Source organism: Pipistrellus hanaki (genome assembly GCF_964339955.1).
Source record: "Pipistrellus hanaki genome assembly, chromosome: 19".
In the NCBI taxonomy this organism is placed as follows: domain Eukaryota; kingdom Metazoa; phylum Chordata; class Mammalia; order Chiroptera; family Vespertilionidae; genus Pipistrellus; species Pipistrellus hanaki.
The window spans coordinates 1,238,745-1,257,666 of record NC_140521.1 but is presented as its reverse complement, the minus strand read 5'-3'; the positions used below and the strand labels follow the sequence as shown (position 1 = coordinate 1,257,666).

The window sequence follows — 18,922 nt, the reverse complement described above, 5'->3', positions numbered from 1 at the left end:
GACTTCCGGGATGCTCACTTGACTTCCGGGAGCTCTGCGCTGAGGGATCCCAGGCCACCATGGACGGTGAGGGCCGCGCCGGTTGGGACCGGGACCGGGGCTGGTGGGATGGGCCGCCCGGAACCGGCAGATGGCTGCGTGTTTGGGCCGGGGGCACCTGGTTGGCAGCGAATGTGCTCATTCCGGAGCTGCTGCTGGCTCCCGCCTGCGGGCCCGGCATTGCTTGCTGTGCAATAGCAGCGGGGAGCCAGCACGGCCCCCGTGGAGGGCACAGCCCAGCGGGTGAGGCAGACAGAGGCCAGTGAATAGAAAGGATGCTGACGGGGACGGAGCTGTGAAAGCGGCTCACGGGTGACGTGTCAGCGTGTGAGGAGGAGGCGAAGGAGGCGCGGCGCTTAGATGGGCGTCCGGGCAGCCGCAGGGGCTGCAGAGAGAGGAGTGAGCATGCACCCTCGGTGCACGGGGCCGCTCCGGCCCACGGGGCCCCGCCGGCCCGGGCGGGCAAAAGCCCTCATTCGCTAAGGAGTCCCAGCCTCGTGGGAAGCGATGAGAACGGAGCACAGGGAGCTGTGAAGGGAGGTCGTGCCCGGAGCGCCGTTAGGAGGGTCAGCCCTGCGGTCCGCACTGGGCAGCGGGCTCCGAGCAGCCAGACCTGCCCGGCTGGTGGCCAGCAGGCCACGGGACTCCCAGCAGGCGCCTTTCCTTTGCAAAATCAGGACCGCCACATTTCATCCACACGGAAACAGCGTTGATTGTGAAATGCTCTTTCGTATAACTGTCATTGGAGACCCTGCTAGCGACCCACCGGTTGAGAACCGCTGCTGTAGAGCCTAAGACCATCGGAAAACACCGATATTTACATTACAGTTCATAACAGTAGCCCAAATAGTTATGAAGTAGCAACGAAAATAATTTTATGGTTGGGGGGTCCCCACAACATGAGGCACTGTATTAAAGGGTCACGGCATTCGTTAGGAAGGTTGAGACCACTGCTCTAAAGCCAACAAAAAACGTTTTTCAAAAATAAACAAAAATGCAAATATTTTGGGTCTGTCTGATGTTTACCACACACCCTGTGTGGCTGTGCAGCAGGTGAGGGACAGGAGATAGTGACAAAACAGATGCCCCCCCTCCCCACCTCATGGAGCTGATGTGAGAGGCTGTTGAGTGGCCAGAGCAGGCGAGGGCTTGCTCGGGGCCACGGAGCTTTAAATGTTTGAGAGAGCTTGGCCTTCTGTTAGTCTCAGGATTGTCAGATCACAGGCATGTAGAGGCATGTAGACTGTTAGCTTTTCACTTTCATGAGGCTCATGTTTTTTTTTTGTTAATATTTTCAGAAGATGAATTGAATCTCCTAGTGATTATAGTTGATGTCAACCCAATCTGGTGGGGAAAGCAAGCGTTAAAGGAATCCCAGGTACGATTGCTGGAGAGGGCCTTTGGCTAATTCTAGTTTACCTGAGTATGTGTTTATATTGCTTTAAAAAAGAAATAGCTTGAGTAAGGTATTTTTGTACCATAAAATGCATCCATTTTAATGTATAATTGGTTAATTTTTAATATATTTTATTGATTTTTCACAGAGAGGAAGAGAGAGAGATAGAGAGTTAGAAACATCAATGAGAGAGAATCATTGACCAGCTGCCTCCTGCACACCCCCTACTGGGGATGTGCCCGCACAATTGGTTGATTTTTAGTAAAACCCACAGGAGAGCTGTGTAACTATGACCACAGTTCTGTGCTTTTACTTTTTCAGTTCACGCTGTCGAAATGCATGGACGCCGTGATGGTGCTGGGGAACTCGCACTTGTTCATGAACCGGGCCAACAAGCTGGCCGTGATCGCCAGCCACATCCAGGAGAGGTAGGGCGGCAGGCGGATTCCCTGCTGTTAGCGTGTCCTGTGCCTGCTGTGTGTTGTCTGCATCTCTGAGCAGCACTCACACATCAGGAAGCGGGACAGGCACACCTGAGGGTATGAGCACAGGGAACCTCCAGGCCGGGAGACAGGGAGCTGGTCGGGTGCGCGTCTAACGTACACCTCACCTTGTCCTGGGGCAGAGGGAGCATCACTGATGGTGGCAGCCCCGGCTCTGCTCTCCTGGGGGGTCTGCGGGGCGGGGCAGGCGGGAGAGCGCTGGGATTCCACTGCCCTTCAGCCAGCCCTGCTCCTGGCCGCCTCACTCCCAGTGGGACTGCTCCTCGGCTCTGGGTGTGATTCCCGTGTTGGTAAGTAAGGATTGTGCTTATCAATTGGCCCTTAACCCACACCAGCTCCGACCGCTGGTGCTGGGCTGAAGGGACAGTGGTGCACAAACCTGTCTACAGAGAGGAAGGGAGAAGGAGAGAGAGAGAGAGAAACATCAGTGATGAGAGAGAATCATTGACCAGCTGCCTCCTGCACGCCCCCCGCTGGGGATGCAGCCTGAAACCCAGGCACGTGCTCTTGACTGGAATTGAACCCAGGACTTTAGTCCGCAGGCTTACGCTCTATCCACTGAGCCACACCAGCCAGGGCTGTAGGTTTTTAAATGGAATTTATTATAGATCTTGTGACCCAGAGTTAATGTGGCTTTTGCGGGTTTTCTCTGCTGAAGGTCACCCTCACGTCTAGTGAGGGGGCTGCGTCCCGGTGTAAGCAGCCTTCCCCTGCCGTTTCAGCCGGTTCCTGTACCCTGGGAGGAACGGGCGACTCGGAGACTTCTTCGGGGACCCTGGCAACCCCGCTTCGGAATATAACCCCTCGGGGAGCAAAGACGGGAAGTACGAGCTGCTGACAGCGGCAAATGAAGTCATTGTGGACGAGATCAAGGACCTGATGACCAAGAGTAAGAGCTTTTCCCTCCGCTGTTATTTTGCGAACGGAGTTGAACGTGGGCCTGGAGGCCTTACCTGCCTCCTCTCCCTGCCCCCGCAGCCTCGCCCTGCGCTGGCCCCGCTGCTGGAAGCACGCTCTGGCTTCTAAGCCTGTCCTGTGGGTCTGCTTTTCCTCTTTTTGGACCACTTTTCCTTCTATTTATGCCCTTTCCTTGAAATACATGTTTTTTATTTTGTTTAAAGTATTATTTTCACTCATGAAGAAGAACACTTTGGTTTAATAATGTTTTTAATTGAAGAAAATGCCAGGAAATCCCCTTTTAATGCTGCTTATTTCTATTCGCAGGCGACATAAAGGGGCAGCACACAGAGACCCTGCTGGCGGGGTCCCTGGCCAAAGCCCTGTGCTGTATCCTCCTCCGTGTGGTCACGCGTGTGTCCTCCGTGAGAAACGTGTCTTCCTGGGGTGCCGCCTGGCCCCTGTGTCCACGTTCATGTGTCCACGGGAAGGAAGGCTGAGCCTTGCGAAGCGGTGGCTTTGCCGTGTCTGTGGGCAAGCTGAGGAACTCGGAGTGGGACGAGTGGGAGAACGCTAATGCTTTTGTTGTGATGTGGGGAGAAACGTCGATGTGCTGTTCCACTTACTCACGCATTCATTGGTTGCTTCTTGTACGTGCCCAGACCGGGGATCGAACCTGCAACCTCTGTGTGGGGACGACGCTCTCACCAACGGCGCTACCCGGCCAGGCCTGCTCACAGTCCTCCCGGGCACGTCCTTGCTGCCTCGTTTCTTGGTGAGGCAGACTGGGGAGTTGTTTTTTCATTTCTGCTTGATTATAAAAGCCACTCACCGCCCTGGTGCTCGGCAGGCGAGCCGCCGCTGCTCCACAGGCCAGCGGGCTACTCTGCGGTCAGTGTGGGGCCCACAGCCCTCTGAGCATTTCGATGTCTGTGTCTTTGAGGGTGGTGTCTGTGGTCTTCAGGTTCCAGATCCCCCCTGACCGGCTGGCTGACCGGCTGGTTGACGGGCTGGCTGTGGTCCCAGTGGTCCAATCTGGGTGTGGGGGGTCCGTGGTGGCCATTGTATTTTCTGGGACAGAGGTACTTTGGAGACCTCCAGTCCTTTGTTTTAGGTGTCTGTCCCGGTGAAGGGAACAGATCTCTCTCCGTTTGGGGATGCGGGGTTTATTTAAGTAAATCTGGGGTTATTTTTTGTTTACTATGAATACTGATGAAGTCAATGATACTTTAAAATTCCTTAATGCGAAGACAATCAGACATCCACAGGATGAACAAGGAGGTTAAAGGTAGGCGCCTACGTTTCCTGTGGGACTGAGCCTCATCTCGCCCGTAACTGGTGGGCCGCCTGGGGTTGGTTAGGAGACCTCACAACACGCTTAAGCTCAGTTACATCGCAGCCCTTTTCTCCCCACAGACAACCAGGAGATGAAGTCCCGGGTGCTGGTAAGGTCTTTACAGTTATTACTATGTTTGTGTCTGCCCCTAGCGGCTGGGGGTTGGCTCTGTCCGTGTCACATGGCGTCACTGAGGGGAGAAACAGTGCCGCTCTCCCGGCAGTGGTCATCCGCCGGGTCAGGGTCAGGGTCAGGGTCAGGGTCAGGGTGGGATGTGCGGTCTCGATGATTTCTGGAGCTCATCCTGGGGCTGTGCGAAGGGCACTGCCTACACCGAGGCTTGCCGCCGCTCCCGAGGCCCCTGCAGGGATCTGGGTAAATAGCGGGAGTTGGCAGGAAGGACATAGAAGCCCGAGAAGCAGGTGGCAGCACCCCGGGGAGGACCGGCCCGCTGTGTGTGCGGTGGGTGTGAGGGCATGGCGGCCCAGAGCTGCTCTCCAGACACTGTTAGGGGGCTGCCTCTGGGGTGGTGGGTTTGGGGGTTTCCCGTCTCCTCTCCCCGATGGGGCCCTTTCCTGAGGACGGCGAGGGAGGCAGTGGGAAAGGCTGTGAGAGCAGCGGGACCTCCTGGGGAGGCGGGCGCCTGCAGGTGCTGACGGCTGTGACCGCAGGTGATCAAGGCGGCGGCGGACAGCGCCCTGCAGTACATGAACTTCATGAACGTCATCTTCGCGGCGCAGAAGCAGGTGCGCGGACGCCCTCCTCTCCGGGTGCTCAGAACGGGGAACTGACTGCTTTTCCTAACGGCCCGCTGAGGGCGGTCTGACTCAGTAGCCTTATGAATGGGTGAGGGATCTGCACCCCATAGTTCATACGGCCATTGGAGTCCTGGCCCATGAGGATGAGCCCCAGACAGACATGCACTCAGGCAGGGTTAACGCAGTTCCCGGGCCTTCATGGACCCATCGGCCATCCGCGGACCCAGGCCAAGAGTCTCTGGCTGTACAGTGTGCTCTGTGCCTTGTGGAGTGCCACTGATACATGCCGTTTTCTCTGATATGTTAAACTCCTGTTACAATCTCCGTGCCATAGTTGCATATACGCTTCTCCGTCTGGAGTGCCCACGTGAGGCAGTGAAAAGACCATGGGCCTTGGGGGCAGGCCAGCTAGGGCTGACCCCACTGCCTCCCCGGCTCTGTGACCACGCCTGGCCCCGGCCTGGGCTGCAGGGTGCTGGTCGGAGACCTGCCTCGCACGGTTATGCGTATTAGATACTAAGTTTCAAGAGCAGAGCTCGGCACATAGATTCTGAGTGTAAATCAGTCATTCTTGTTAATATTTCCACAACATCCATTTCAGAACATTTTGATCGATGCCTGTGTCTTAGACTCCGATTCAGGACTCCTCCAGCAGGTACATTCTAGGTGAATGCTGGGCGGTGGTGGTTACGAAAGCGGGGTATGTTCTGTCCTGTGGTTCCATGTGTGCGAGCCGGTCTGGCAGGAGGGTGGTGTGTCTTGCAGGCGTGTGACATCACGGGGGGCCTGTACCTGAAGGTGCCTCAGATGCCCTCCCTCCTGCAGTACTTGCTGGTAAGGAGCCGTGCCCATCTCCTGGGGAAGGGATGGGCGCAGCATGGCGGGCGCCAGTCATTGGCGGAAAGGAAGAAGGGGGACGTGGTGGTCACGGAACTGAGAAGGGGGCTTTCCATGGTCTTTGAGAGCTTCAGGCCGTGTGCAGAAAGCTGCATTCCTGCCTGCTGGCGGAGCAGTGCCTGTCTGGGAGGCGCTCAGTGATTGCTGAATGAATAATAAAAAGGTTTTTTAACTTATTTTCTTACAGTGGCTCTTTCTTCCTGATCAAGACCAGAGATCTCAGTTAACCCTCCCGCCCCCGATCCACGTGGACTACCGGGCCGCCTGCTTCTGCCACCGCAACCTCATTGAGATCGGCTACGTGTGCTCCGTGTGCTTGTCCAGTAAGTTCACGGCCGCCGTGTTCCTTCTGCCGTGTCTCGGGAGGCCGGAGGCTAGCCGCACGGTACGGTTTCCCGCCAGCCTGGCTTTTCTCTGTTTTCTGCCTTCACAGTATTCTGCAACTTCAGCCCCATCTGCACGACCTGCGAGTAAGTCTCCCTGGGGTTGGGTGGCTGCGCCCCTCCCGCGCCAGAGTCAGCGCGTTACAGCGACTTCCTCCCCGTGTCTTTCAGGACGGCCTTTAAGATCTCTCTCCCTCCCGTGCTGAAGGCCAAGAAAAAGAAGCTGAAAGCGACTGCATGATGATGGAGCGTTCCGTCTCCCGGCGCTGCCTGGAGAAACGGGGCCCGGGGGCGGGAGTCTTTATAAGGAGGCTCTGAGAAAGCAGAGACACGTGTACGAGTTCTTAATGCGGCTCCTCACAGGGTGCAGTCCTGGAGATCACCCTCTCCTGCGGGGATGCTGTACCGGAAGCCCTTCTCTGCAGAGTCCAGGCCCTAGAATGCTTCCGGAGGGTTCTCTCACACAATCTTGTGTCACACCAGCCTGTCCTGACTGGTCGTAGCCTTTAGAGCTTCTCACTGGGAAGCATTACACAGTTTTAGAAAAAGTGGAGTGATGGCGCTAATCAACGTGCAGCATCTTACATCCTTGATCCACTCTCAAACCCTTGTTGTCTGCTTTGAGGTTCAGCTTCAGATGTTTGCAGTTACTTATTCCTTTGTGTGACGATACCCAAATAATGACAATAGTTTGTCACGGATTCAGTGCGAAATGACTTTAAAAGAGTCAGGTGAGTGAGTGCAGGAATCTGGTGGCAACTTCTTCAAAAACAATCGGGCGAAGGGATCATTTGTGAACACTGATGTCTGGGCTGGGAGGGTACCACAGGGGAGGATGGAGTCTTTATAGTTGTCACCTGCAGACTGGATCCGTTCTTTTTTACCAAGGAAAAGAAATAAAAGTATTAATATTGGCGAACTGATCTCTAGAAGCTTCGGATGTAATACTGAAAATTTCGGTTCAAACGAAAAAAATATTTGTAATTTCAGCAATAAGAAACTTACTTTTCCGTGTGACCTTGAAGTTATTAGAAGTCCTTTTAAATTCCAGCATAGCGTGGGGAGGGTTTTCAGGAACAGTGGCTGATTTGGTTTGTTTTTAAAAGTATGTTGCCAAGGGAAACAAAAAAATATGTTGACAGATTGTGTATCCAATCTTGTCTATAAATGAGATTTAAATTTTCTCCACCATCTAGGAAGCTCAGTCTCATTTAAGTAACTTGTGGTGTTTGATTAGATTATTTCAGATAGGTTTTGTATCCTGGACTTAGGATTTTATTAACTACATAAAGATTTTTGTGATAACTTTGCAAGTATTTGTTAATTCTTGAGTTTGAGAATCTGTCTTTTTAAAAATAATATTTAATATTCATAGCCTCATTAAGTGTAACGGAAATCCCTATTTTAAGTCTAGGAAAGAAAGCATTGTATATCTAAAAGACAATTTCAAGAAGTTTGATAAGGTTCTTAATTTTCACTGGAAATGTTTTTATATACATGTCTTAGTTCTGTTTGTTTTATTTTTAATGGTTGTGTTTATGGTTTATTTTATATAAATTTTTGTAATAAAATAATTTAAACTTTAATATTTTCCTGAGTTATTTTCTCTTAATGTTTATTTCATGCTCACTCAACTCTGCTTCAGCTGTGTACTTGTTAACTGGATTTGGTCAAATATCAAATTTTTATTTATTTCTGAAGAACTTTAATTTCAAATCTTGCCAAAGTTATTTGTGAAAATACTGTTACATTTTTTGCCCGGCTAATTTCTGCTACTTTTGCACCTGTCCTCATGCTGGGCAAAACCTTTTGTATGTTGTTTGATACAGTCTGCTTTCGGGGTGTTGAGACCTTCAAAAGCAGACTGTATCAAACAACATACAAAAGGGCAAGGGGTGTGGGCGGGGCCGGGATGCTGTGAGCGGGGCCTGGGGCGGGCCCTCTGCCTCTGGTCCAATCCCGACGCGACGCTCCGCAGGCCGGCGGCCGATTGGTGGTTGCCATAGCTCCCGGCGTTCGCTTGACAAGATGGCGGCGGAGGGGAGACGGGGGCCTCTGCGCGGCCTCCGGGCGCTTCCCGGCTCCTGAGGCGGCGCGGTTCGGTGTGGCGGCCGGCGAGGGCCCGGACATGGGCTCGCCACCGCTGGCCCCGCCGCTCTTGGGGCTCCTCCTCCTGCTGGGCGTCCCGAGGCCGCTGCGGGGGCACCCGGGTGTGTCCGGGGAAGGGGCCCGCGGGCCGGGAGGGAGGGGAGCGTAGGGGCCGGGCCGCCGTCACCCCCGCGGGCACGGGCTCCCCCGCGGGCACGGGCCCGCCGCGCCTGACCCTCCCTGGGCCCCCCTCCGCCAGGCTTCCTCCCCGCGTCCATCCGCGCGTCCGGCCCGGTGGCCAGCGCGGCCCTGCTCGGAGCCCCCGAGGACGCGGCCGTGTCCCTGTCGCTGCTGCAGGACCAGGCGGGTAAAGCCCGGCCGGGCGGGAAGGGTGGGCGCTGGACCAGGTCCGGGCCGGCCGAGAGGCTGGGGAGGTGGCCCCCGGGGTCCCCTGCCCCCGTCCACCCGCGGAGTCAGGATGGGGATGGGGATGGGGCTGATGTGGACCAGAGGCGACCCCACAAGAAAGCCCGCGGCCACAATGCCTGGCACTCACCTTGTTGTCGGGATGAAGACAGTGGCCTTGTGAGCCCGTTAGACATGGGGATGCTGAGGTGCAGAGAGGCGGTCCCTTGCCCGGAGGCCTACAGCTTGCAAAGGGCCGGCCCAGGCCTGGCGGGGGATTCCGTGCCAGTGGGTGCACCCCCTTCGCCGTGGTCAGTGCCGCCCTGCATTCTGCCTCCTGCAGGATCCCTGCCGGTTCCCACGTGTGGCGAGCGGAACAACGACACGGGAGCCTGGAGTCTGACAGTGACCCCCAACGTGGTAAGGCCGGAGGTGCGCCCCGCCCCGTGGGAGCTGCGGGACCCGCGTGTAGTGCCTTCTTCCTGGGACTGCCTCCCGCTGGAAATGCCGCTGGCCGTGGGCTGTCCGGCCCCGCCCCGCGGGCACCCATCCAGCCCGGAGGTCCTCACCCTGGGGCTGGGGGTCCCTGGACGAGCTGCAGGGGCCCTCCGAAATGGTGTGTGAATCACGTGCGGGTGTGCATTTTTCTCGGTGATTCTGTGACTCACAAAGCTTTCTTAACCACCAACCTCTGCCAGCCCTTCCATTTAGTAAACGTTTGATGGAGTGCCTGATTCGTGCAAGGCATCAACTCTAGGGTTTACTTATTTTTATTTTTGATATATTTTTATTGATTTCAGAGAGGAAAAGAGAGGGAGAGAGAGAGAGAGAGAGATAAACATCCACGATGAGAGAGAATGATTGATTGGCTGCCTCCTGCACGCCCCCTACTGGAGATCGACTCTGCAACCCTGGATGCTGTGGGCGGGACCCTTGACAGGAATTGAACCTGGGACCCTTTAGTCTGCAGGCCAATGCTCTATCCACTGAGCAACACCAGCCAGGGCAAATCTAGGGCTTATCGAGGATGAAAAAGACAGATTTTGCACCCCAGGTACTGTTTTCATACCTTTTTGAAAATTTTTATTTATTTTTCGGTGTTTTCCTCTCCCGCTGCTAGGAACGTAAGCTAGATAAACCGCGTGAACGTCCACACCTGTGCTGCGCTTTCTCCGGGCTGGCACACGTTGCTCTCTGTGGCGGGAACCGGAGGGGGAGTCGGGTTTGCGTGTGGAGCGGTGGAGGGTGGCACCGGCCGGAACCAGGGCCTTTGTATCCAGTCCTCCGGTGGAGCCGTGCCCCGGGGCCCCGGGCGCTGCGGCGTTCCCGTGAGGGACTCTCACCATGGCCGGTGCGGAAAGGGCAGCGATCTGCTTCCTTCCAGAACGCGTGGGACGTGACGGTGAGGCTGGAGAGGGCCCCGCCAGCCTGTTCCTCCAACGGGACCCGCCCCTTCCCGGAGGCCCCGTGCGTCCTCCAAACCCTCCTGGTGTCGGCATCGCACAACGCCGTCTGCTTAGCGCACCTGCTCATCCAAGTGGAAATCTACGCCAATTCCTCTCTGGCCCAGAGTGTGTCAGGCAAGTGGAGTCTCTTTAATCTCTGCCTAAGGACATGCTTTTATTGGTTTTTTACAGAGAGGAAGAGAAAGGGATAGAGAGTTAGAAACATCGATGAGAGAGAGTCATTGATTAGCTGCCTCTTGCATATCCCCTATTGGGGATGTGCCCGCAACCAAGGTACATGCCCTTGACCGGAATCGAACCCGGGACCTTTCAGTCCCCAGGCGGACGCTCTATCTACTGAGCCAAACCGGTTTTGGCTCCTTTTATTGATTTTTAAACATTTCCTTTTTTAGAGAGAGGAAGAAAGAGAGGAGAGAGAGGTTGATGTGAGAAAGAAACATGGACTGGTTGCCTCCTGTACATGCCCCAACCAGGGATTGAACCCGCAACCTGGGTATCTGCCCTGACAGGTGTTGGGGATGATGATCCAACCAACTGAGCCCTGCTGGCCAGGGCACTGTTCTATACCTTCTAAAAAATGCATGGTCCTGACCGGTGTGGCTCAGTGGATAGAGCATCGGCCTGCGGACTGAAGGGTCCCAGGTTCAGTTCCCGTCAAGGGCATGTACCTTGGTTGTGGGTATATCCCCAGTAGGACCTGTGCAGGAGGTAGCTGATTGATGTTTCTAACTCTCCGTACCTCTCCCTTCCTCTCTGTAAAAAATCAATAAAATATATTAAGATGATGTCATCAAACAGTAGCACAATGATAACTAGTTAACAGATTTAAATACAAACTGGAGATTGCTCCATATGAATACACCTAGGTTTGCCTCGTTCCGTTGAGCAGCTGTCAATAGTGCCCTGTGCGAATATACCGTGGTTTCATTCAACTGACCTCTCAGTGAGGGCGCCCACGCCATTTCCAGCTTTCGCTGGGGTGGCTGGCGCTGACACGTGGTGCTCACCTCCAGGGTCCGCTTTGCCTGTTTCCCGGTGTTTGGGTTTCCCTGTGTCTGATGCACAGCTCCCGGCAGGGCTCCTGGCGTGGCGGTGGGAACGGGGTCTGGGGGACGGGACTTGGTCCGTTGGTCGGTGTCGGGGACGTGGCGGGGCTTGTTCGGGGCGGTCCAGCTGAGCTCCGGGGTTCCTCGCAGAGAACGTGACCGCCATCCCCGACCAGGTGCACCAGCCGCTGGGCCCGTGCCCCTGCAACCTCACGGCCGGCGCCTGCGACGTGCGCTGCTGCTGCGACCAGGTGCGCCGAGTCCTCTTCTCCTTCTTTCAAATAGTCCTCACCGATTTCAGAGAGAGAGGGGAAGGCAGAGGGGGAGAGAGAGGAACATGGGGAAGCGACATCAACATCGGGGGGATGGAGTCCGAGGCCCAGGCACGTTCCCCGACAGGGACAGACCTGTGACCTCCCGGCGCCCCTGTACCTACCTACCTTCCTTCCTTCTTCCCTCCCTCCCTCCCTCCCTCCCTTCCTTCCTCCCTTCCTTCCTTCCTCCCTTCCTCCCTTCCTCCCTTCCTCCCTTCCTCCCTCCCTCCCTTCCTTCCTCCCTTCCTTCCTTCCTTCCAGGAATGCTCCCCCGATGCCGCCCAGCTCTTCCGGGGGGCCTGTTTCGCCGGCGTGTTTGGAGGGGACGTCAGCCCGCCTTTCGACCAGCTCTGCTCCGCGCGGAGGGCGCCCGGGGCCCCCGGCTGGTTCCCGTTCCTGTGCGTGCAGTCCTCGCCCGCCAACTCGCCCTTCCTGGGCTTCTTCCACCGCGGGGCCGTGTGAGTGTCCCCGGGCTGGGGAGGGCGCCGCAGAGGGAGCTGATCCATGTCTCTAACTCTGTCCCTCTCCCTTCCTCTCGGTGAGAAAGAACACGTGCGCTCGGCAGGTAAGAGCTGACAGTGTCAGTCAGTGAGCGTCTTTCTCGTTGACTTCCAGGTCCTCGGGGCAGCCCACCACCTTTGCCCCGTACCTGCACGCTGACCCGAAGGACATGTCGGACTTGGGGTACAAACAGGGAGACCCCGTGATGACTGCCGCTCAGGCCTATCTCACTGTCCCTCAGGTAACAGTCCCAGCGGGATGTGCTGCAGCCTTTTCTCTGTCTCCCCCGGTTTTTGATTTAACACGTTTTGCTCTAAAAACACCCCCAGCGGCTTATTCTTCCCATCGATCAGCTGTCTCCTTGGAAAGGTTATCGCTGTGATGGCTGACGAGCAGGTGGCCCTTGGTGGTCTAGACCAGTGTTTCCCAACCTTCTCTCAGGATGAGAATCACCTGGTGGAGTTGTTAAACTGCAGATTCCTGAATCCCAACTGAGAAGTGCTAAATTAGAATTTTTGGGAACATATAGGTAAAAGTGTATACTTGACTTAGTTGGGACTCAGGAATCTGTAGTTTAACAACTCCACCAGGTGATTCTCATCCTGAGAGAAGTTTGGGAAACACTGGTCTAGGTGGTCAGCCAGTGAGGCGGGGGGCGAGCCCAGCGCACCCAGCAGTGGGCGCGGGGGCTGTGGGGAGACCCTCTTCGGAAGCCGCCTGTGTTTGCTGATCAGCCGGTGCTAAGTGCAGGGTGTCCCCTCGCCCGCAGGTGACCCTGGCCGGGCAGTGTGTTCAGGACGCCCCGGTGGGATTCCTGCAGAACTTCGACGTTCGCTGCGTTACTGACCTGGACTCCTACCAGGAACCGGGCAGCGCCCCAGACGCCGGGATAAAGGCGGGCACTGTGGGAGGTAGGCGCGGCGGCCGGACTGAGCGCAGGCCCCAGGGCGAGGTCAGCGCTCATCGCCTGAGAACTGCAGTGCCCATCTGCAGCGACAGGAAACACTTAATCCCATTGAGGAAGCGGAGGCTTATTTTATTTTATTTTTTTAAATATATTTTTATTGATCTCAGAGAAGAAGGGAGAGGGAGAGAGAAACACCAATGAGGAGAGAGAATCATGGATCAGCTGCCTCCTGCACACCCCCCACTGGGGACGGAGCCGGAAACCCTGGGCCTGTGCCCTGACCAGGAATCGAACCGTGACCTCCTGGTTCCTAGGCTGAGCCAGGCGGCCGGGCAGGTTCCCGTTTCCGGGATATCCGCGGTGGGATCGCGGGGTCCTGCGGTCCCCTAACCAAGCTGCTTTCTAAAGGGGCTGCCCATGTCCATCCTGGCAGTGTGCCCGGCTCTTCTCCTGGCAGTTTCTTTCCAGACCTTGTCGCCGACCCTCCTCAGTGTAAAGGGGCCGGCCACGGGGTTCCCACTCGGTGGTGCTCGGGGTGGGAGAGAGGTGGTTGGCACACAGACCCGGCCACGCAGGGCCCACACCTGCGGGACAGGCTTTCTCTTCCCGTCCACACGGCCCCGCCAGGCCGGCGCCCGTGGACGTTAATCCCGTCTCTCTCAGGCGTCGTCATCCCGCACGTGACCTACGAGGAGGCAGCTGACCCGGGCCAGGTCGTCACGGGCACAGGTACTCGGGGTCACGTGTTTATGCCATTTTTTAGGGCCGTTTTCACTTCTCGCTTTCGCTTCTTCCTGCACGAGCTCAGTGGGGTGGCTGCCGCGCGGCAGGGAGCCTCCCCTTTAACCAGCATCTCGCCGAGCCTGTCCTCGGGCTGCGAGCCAGGCCGCGGGATCGGATCCCCGGTGAACGTGTTCTTTCCTCCGCAGAAACACTGCTACCTCCTGGATCGGCCCCCAGGAACGTGACTGTGGAGGGACACTATCTCTTCCGGTGGAACAACCGCACCATCAGCGAAGTGCACATCAGGATCGTCAGGGCGAGGCTCCACCCCCACCAGACAGGTACGGGGAGGCAGCGGGGCGGCTTTCCCGCTTTGAGATTCCGCCACCAGAGCAGTCAGACACAGGCCGGCTTGTCGGTGTGTGCGACGTGACATAAGAAGGCGGCTTGTGTACACGTCAGAGTGCAGCTGCCGGGAGAGAGCCCGCTGCGGGCGGGCGGGCGGCACCCCTTCCCAGTGAGACGGCTCTCGTTCCGTTTGTATTCTCTCCAGGAACCCTGACGCAGCGGTTCACAGTGAGGTTTTTAAGCCATAACAGCGGCCCCGGGGAGGAGAGGTCTGGGAACCCAGGTGAGAGTACACGCCAGCCGCCCACCTCACAAGTGTCCGGCCAGCACCCCGGCCCGAGGCGTCAGGGATCGGGGGGAGATGGCGAGTAACGTCCGGTGTGAGCTTGTGATCCGCCTGTCTCTCCTCACTGGGAGCGGGCCCTGGCCCGGCCTGGGGTTGAGCTGACCTGCTGGGGAGTGGGGGGCTCCTTGGCTTGCTCCTGCTTTACCAACCCTCCCTCCCCCCAAGCCCCACGCCTGTCACTCACCAGGACTCGCTGAGCCGCCTGCTCGGCGGAGCAACCCCACAGGGGCACCTGCCGCTCATCCCCTTCCCGAGTCTCACGTTTATCTCTGAGTCAGCGAGCATCTTCGCAGGACAGTGACGGCCGCAGCCCGCCGGCTGTCCCCCGTGCGTCCCCCGTGCTCCCCCCCTGTTCCCCGCTGCCGGCGGCTGCGCTGGCCTCGCCTGACCCCCGCTTGCTGTGCATCCAGGTTACCAGCTGGGCAGGCCCGTGCGCGCCCTCCGTGCCGGCAGGAGCGACACTGCGGCGGCCCTGAGCCTCTGGCAGCCAGGTAACCTGCTGGAGGGAGGCTGTGCCCGTTTGGGATGGAGCCAGTGCGGTGACTTTGGGTTCAGCTGTTTACTTAGCCGCAGGGAGGGGTTTCTCCTGCTTTGTCGTCGTCGTCGTTAAGATGGTCACGTGGTTTGTGCCCGAGGTGTTGGGCATCAGTAAGAGAGTGACACATGGAGCCCTTGGTGGAGACAAGAGCTTTGTCCCGATCAGGCTCCGCGTTCCCAGTGAACGAGCCGGCCCTGGTGTCTCTGGAGGCGCCGGCTCAGCCTGGGGGACCGAGTGTCCTCAGCACGGAGACTCGCTCTGCTTGTCGCTTTCTCTCTGCGTCTCAAGAAAAACTTTAAAAAATAGTTTCATTGATTTGAGGAAGACAAACAACAGTGAGAATCATGGACCGGCTGCTTCCTGCACAACCCCCACTGGGGATGGATCCCCCAACCCGGGCCTGTGCCCTGGCCGGGAATCCAGCTGGCAACCTTTTGGTGCCTAGGACAATGCTCAACCCACTGAGCACACCGGCCAGGCTCAAGGAGAGCTTTGTAGTGGATCTTTCCTTTTGTTTAGCTCGGGTAGTAAGAGGCGGACTCCTTTTTTCACAGCCGGGAGGGGTCTGTGCGCATCGGCGCCCCTCAGACCCGTCTTGTTTGGAGAAAACGTGCTGTCGGGGTGCCTCTTGGAGGTGGGCATCGACGAGAACTGCACTCGGCTCCGGTGAGTGCCGCCCCCCCCCCCCATGGCCTGGAGACCCGAGAGGCAGGACTTGGGGTGAGCCCAGCTGCCGGCCACGCGCTGGGAAAGGTCTTGCTCTCTCGCAGGGACAAGGCGGCGGGAATCCTCGATTCATTAATACCAGCGACTCACGTGGCAGCGAGAGGCAACTCGGATTTCGGGGACCGCAGCGACGGCTGGCTGGAGATTGTCGGTGAGTGGGGGCTGCCCCGGGCATGGAGGGCGTGGCTGCTGGACTGTGAGCCCTCCAGCCGGCCCGCTGTCTCTGCTGTGGCTCTCCGACACGTTGGGGTTAGCACTCCTCCTCTCTTACTTTTTGTTTCTGAAGAAGGAAATCCGCACGAAGGTCAGGTTGCCCTCGGCGTTAGGAGCCAACAGTGTCTGTAGGAAGTGGAGTGGGGGGGAGTTTGCATTGTTTTTGGTCCCAGGAACATGGGCAGTTGAGACCTGCCTTTTTGATTTAAAAAGTTTTTTAACTTAAAAGAAAAGGTGACAGGAGACCTGCTGCTAAGGGAACCAGTGCCTGCCCTGTCGGAGCCCATCCCCCTCCTTGAGCAGCTACCAGAACCGGAGACCGAAAGCAGATCAGTGGCCGCGGGTGGCCGGCCGGGGCGGTGGGAGGCGGTGAGGGTGACTGCTCATGAGCACAGGACTCTGCCGGGTCACACTGACCCGGGCCGGAATCAAACCTGCACCCCATGCGCCCTTACCCGGGAATCAAACCCACGCCCCAAAGCGCCCGGGCCACACCGTCCGGGCTGCCTCACTGCCCTGAGGTCCTGCAGCCCCGCCGGCCGGGCTCTCACCCACCAGCTCCGAGGTTTCACCACAGTGAGGCGGCCTCTGTGAGAACTCAGTGAGGACCGGAACCAATCATGATTTCTCGTGAGGTTACGTGGGCCTGGAGTTCAAAAATTCCAGTGCTGACAACGTGTACGGAAACTTCTCGAACACAAGGGGTTCTACTGTCATGGGATGACAGATAGGAGCCCCTTAGAGAGGGAAGCCTCATTCACGCGCTTCCTGTCCGATATTTCCCGTTTTTACGGCATCCGGGGATTGTAGAAAAACCGTTACTTTTCTACCCCAATGCAGCCGCCCGGGACCCAGGCGCAGGCCCGGCTGGTGGCCGCGGGAATGGCGTCTGCGAGGAGGTCCCTGCCCGTCTGCACGTCCGCATCCTCACCTGGGAGGCTGGTGCGGTGGAGGGGGTCCCCCAGCAGGAGATCCTGGGCGCCGAGAAGAGGTGAGGCTGCCCGATGGGGTTCCGAGGCGGGAGCGGGGAGGGCGCCCGGCACGGACACGCCGGCTTCTGCCAAGGGCTTACGTGCAAGTCACAGTTGTTGGCCACGGGTGGGAAAACGGACATGTGTCCCCGCGTTGTCATGGCAATAGCTGTGTGTAACGGCTTCTTGCGAGTACATCTGAAAACTCACATAGTGCAAACCGGGTAACTTTTTAAAAATATGTTTTTATTGATTTCAGAGAGGAAGGGAGAGAGGAGGAAAAAAAAACATTGATGATGAGAGAATCATGGATCGGCTGCCTCCTGCACTCCCCCCACTGGGGATTGAGCCCACATCCTGGGCCTGTGCCCTGACCGGGGATCGAACCCTGACCTTCTGGAGCCCCTGAGCCCCGCTGGCCAGCAGGGGCGAGGTCTTTGAGAGACTCCTGGTCATGTTGCTGTCAGTCGCCCGATGTCCTCAGGGGACGAGCGAGCCGGCGTGCTGCCTGTGCCCTCCCCCCGCAGGGTCTCCTCGGTGACCTGGCGGCCCCAGTGCGGGCTGACCTGTGAGCAGGCCGGCCTCTTCGCCCTCAGCGCCTCCGTGCAGTTCATTCAGGTCCCTGCCCGGCGACCCCGGCCGCTGACCAGGTAGGGCACTGACCCGGTGCGTGGTTTTTAGGAAGCAGAAAAATAGAGGTCTTTGAAAATAAGCGTATTTCTTTAACCAGCTTTGCTACTTCTCACCAAAAGTGTGCTTTGTGGCAGCGACTGCAATCTGCTAAACGTTTCCTAGGTTCCAGGTGAACTCCACAGAGTACGACTGTGACAGGAACGACGTGTGCTGGCCGCAGCTCCTGTACCCCTGGACCCGGCACTACCGAGGTGGGCAGCCATTGTGGCCTGTGTACAGGTTAAAAAGGAAAACGTACCGGCCACGTTGCACTTAACAATCACCGCTGTGGCCCTGCCGGTGTGGCTCAGTTGGCCGGGCAGCGTCCTGAGCGCCGAGAGGTTGCTGGTTCGATTCCCGGTCAGACACATGCCCAGCTGGCGGGCTCAGTCCCCGGTGGATGTTTTACTCTCGCATTGATGTTTCTCTCTCTCACTTCTTCTCTAAAAACCAATTGAAAAAACAACGGTTGTTCGTGGTTTGGCTTGCTGCCATCTGAGTAATTACGGGAAATGGAGAAGGAAGGTGTCGCCGACTGGCCTCTCCTCTTGCAGGGGAGCCGTATGCCCGGTGCGTGGCCAAGGGCCTGCTGCTGGCCGCCTTCTCCGTGGCGGCCGTGCTCCTCAGTGACCCCTGGACCAGAGCCCGCAGAGCCTGACCTCCCGCCCTCAGACCACAGACGCCCCCGGACCTGCGGCTCCGCGTCCAGCTCTGAGACGGAGGGTTTTGTTCTGCGGGAAAGGCTGGCCAAGCGCCCGGTGGGTTTCATTCCCCCGCGGGCTCTCCAGACCGGTGCTCGCTGCTGGACCAGACGGAGCAGCATGCACGGGGTCTGGGCCTGCCTCCAGCTACCGGAAGCGTTAGTTTATCCCACTTTGCTCAGGTCCTAGGAGCTTCGGTCCAAATATGTTATTTATACCTTAGAGCACATATGTCAAACACAAGGCCCGCGGGCCAAATCCAGCCCGCCAGGCCTTGCAATGTGGCCCGCACCGCGCTGTCATCACTGCACTCCGCTGTCAGTTTATGACATTGTCAGTTTATGACTGTTCAGTAAACCATTCGGCCCGCGATTTAGGCTGGATTTTAGATTTTGGCCCCTTCTCTGATTGAGTTCGACACCCCTACCTTAGAGAATCAATTATTTCTTCTACTTTTTATATACAGAGTCCCCAAAAATGTGTACAACTTTAACAGCTGACAGCTCAATTCTGAAAATGAAATGTACTTTAATAAACACCGCCTTTATAATTATCCAACACGTGTATATGCATTTTTTTCAGGACACGATTCCGCGGGGTCTCCACGGGAGAAGTCGGGGGTGCAGGGGGAGGCGGACCTCCGGGCCCCGCATCAGGTCACCCGGTGCAGCGCTGAGCCTGCCTCCTGTCTGCACGGGGACCGGGTCCCGAGGGAAAGCCCGCCGCCGGCCAGCACCACGGCCGCCCG

At 57.3% G+C, this 18,922-nt stretch overlaps 2 protein-coding genes across 2 annotated transcripts; both read left to right on the top strand.

The window, feature by feature from the left end:
* The first annotated feature begins 7 nt into the window (after positions 1 to 7).
* Positions 8 to 7,795, top strand: GTF2H3 (general transcription factor IIH subunit 3). Its single transcript, XM_084867456.1, has 13 exons — positions 8 to 66; positions 1,338 to 1,417; positions 1,757 to 1,863; positions 2,661 to 2,827; positions 3,163 to 3,225; positions 4,094 to 4,123; positions 4,252 to 4,280; positions 4,843 to 4,917; positions 5,531 to 5,584; positions 5,695 to 5,763; positions 6,014 to 6,149; positions 6,260 to 6,296; positions 6,381 to 7,795. Exons 1-13 carry the CDS (start codon positions 60 to 62, stop codon positions 6,448 to 6,450), a joined length of 924 nt encoding a protein of 307 aa, XP_084723582.1. The 5' UTR covers positions 8 to 59; the 3' UTR covers positions 6,451 to 7,795.
* Positions 7,796 to 8,215: 420 nt separating this feature from the next.
* On the top strand, positions 8,216 to 18,163 carry TCTN2 (tectonic family member 2). The gene is made up of 18 exons (XM_084867477.1): positions 8,216 to 8,419; positions 8,557 to 8,664; positions 9,046 to 9,134; positions 10,087 to 10,282; positions 11,365 to 11,465; positions 11,790 to 11,986; positions 12,144 to 12,270; positions 12,799 to 12,940; positions 13,600 to 13,665; positions 13,866 to 14,000; positions 14,213 to 14,290; positions 14,764 to 14,844; positions 15,446 to 15,557; positions 15,662 to 15,768; positions 16,671 to 16,821; positions 17,329 to 17,451; positions 17,597 to 17,685; positions 18,028 to 18,163. The coding sequence occupies exons 1-18, from the start codon at positions 8,338 to 8,340 to the stop codon at positions 18,129 to 18,131; spliced, it is 2,088 nt and encodes a 695-aa protein (XP_084723603.1). The 5' UTR covers positions 8,216 to 8,337; the 3' UTR covers positions 18,132 to 18,163.
* Positions 18,164 to 18,922: the final 759 nt, after the last annotated feature.

Excerpts from the sequence above, each read along its gene's own strand:
- GTF2H3 (XM_084867456.1), top strand. Across the intron at positions 4,124-4,251 it reads GATGAACAAGGAGGTTAAAG|ACAACCAGGAGATGAAGTCC; the intron begins GTAGGCGCCTAC and ends TTCTCCCCACAG. Across the intron at positions 5,764-6,013 it reads CCCTCCTGCAGTACTTGCTG|TGGCTCTTTCTTCCTGATCA; the intron begins GTAAGGAGCCGT and ends ATTTTCTTACAG.
- TCTN2 (XM_084867477.1), top strand. The coding sequence starts at position 8,338 with ATGGGCTCGCCACCGCTGGCCCCGCCGCTCTTGGGGCTCCTCCTCCTG. Across the intron at positions 8,665-9,045 it reads GCTGCTGCAGGACCAGGCGG|GATCCCTGCCGGTTCCCACG; the intron begins GTAAAGCCCGGC and ends TGCCTCCTGCAG. Across the intron at positions 14,291-14,763 it reads GGAGAGGTCTGGGAACCCAG|GTTACCAGCTGGGCAGGCCC; the intron begins GTGAGAGTACAC and ends CTGTGCATCCAG.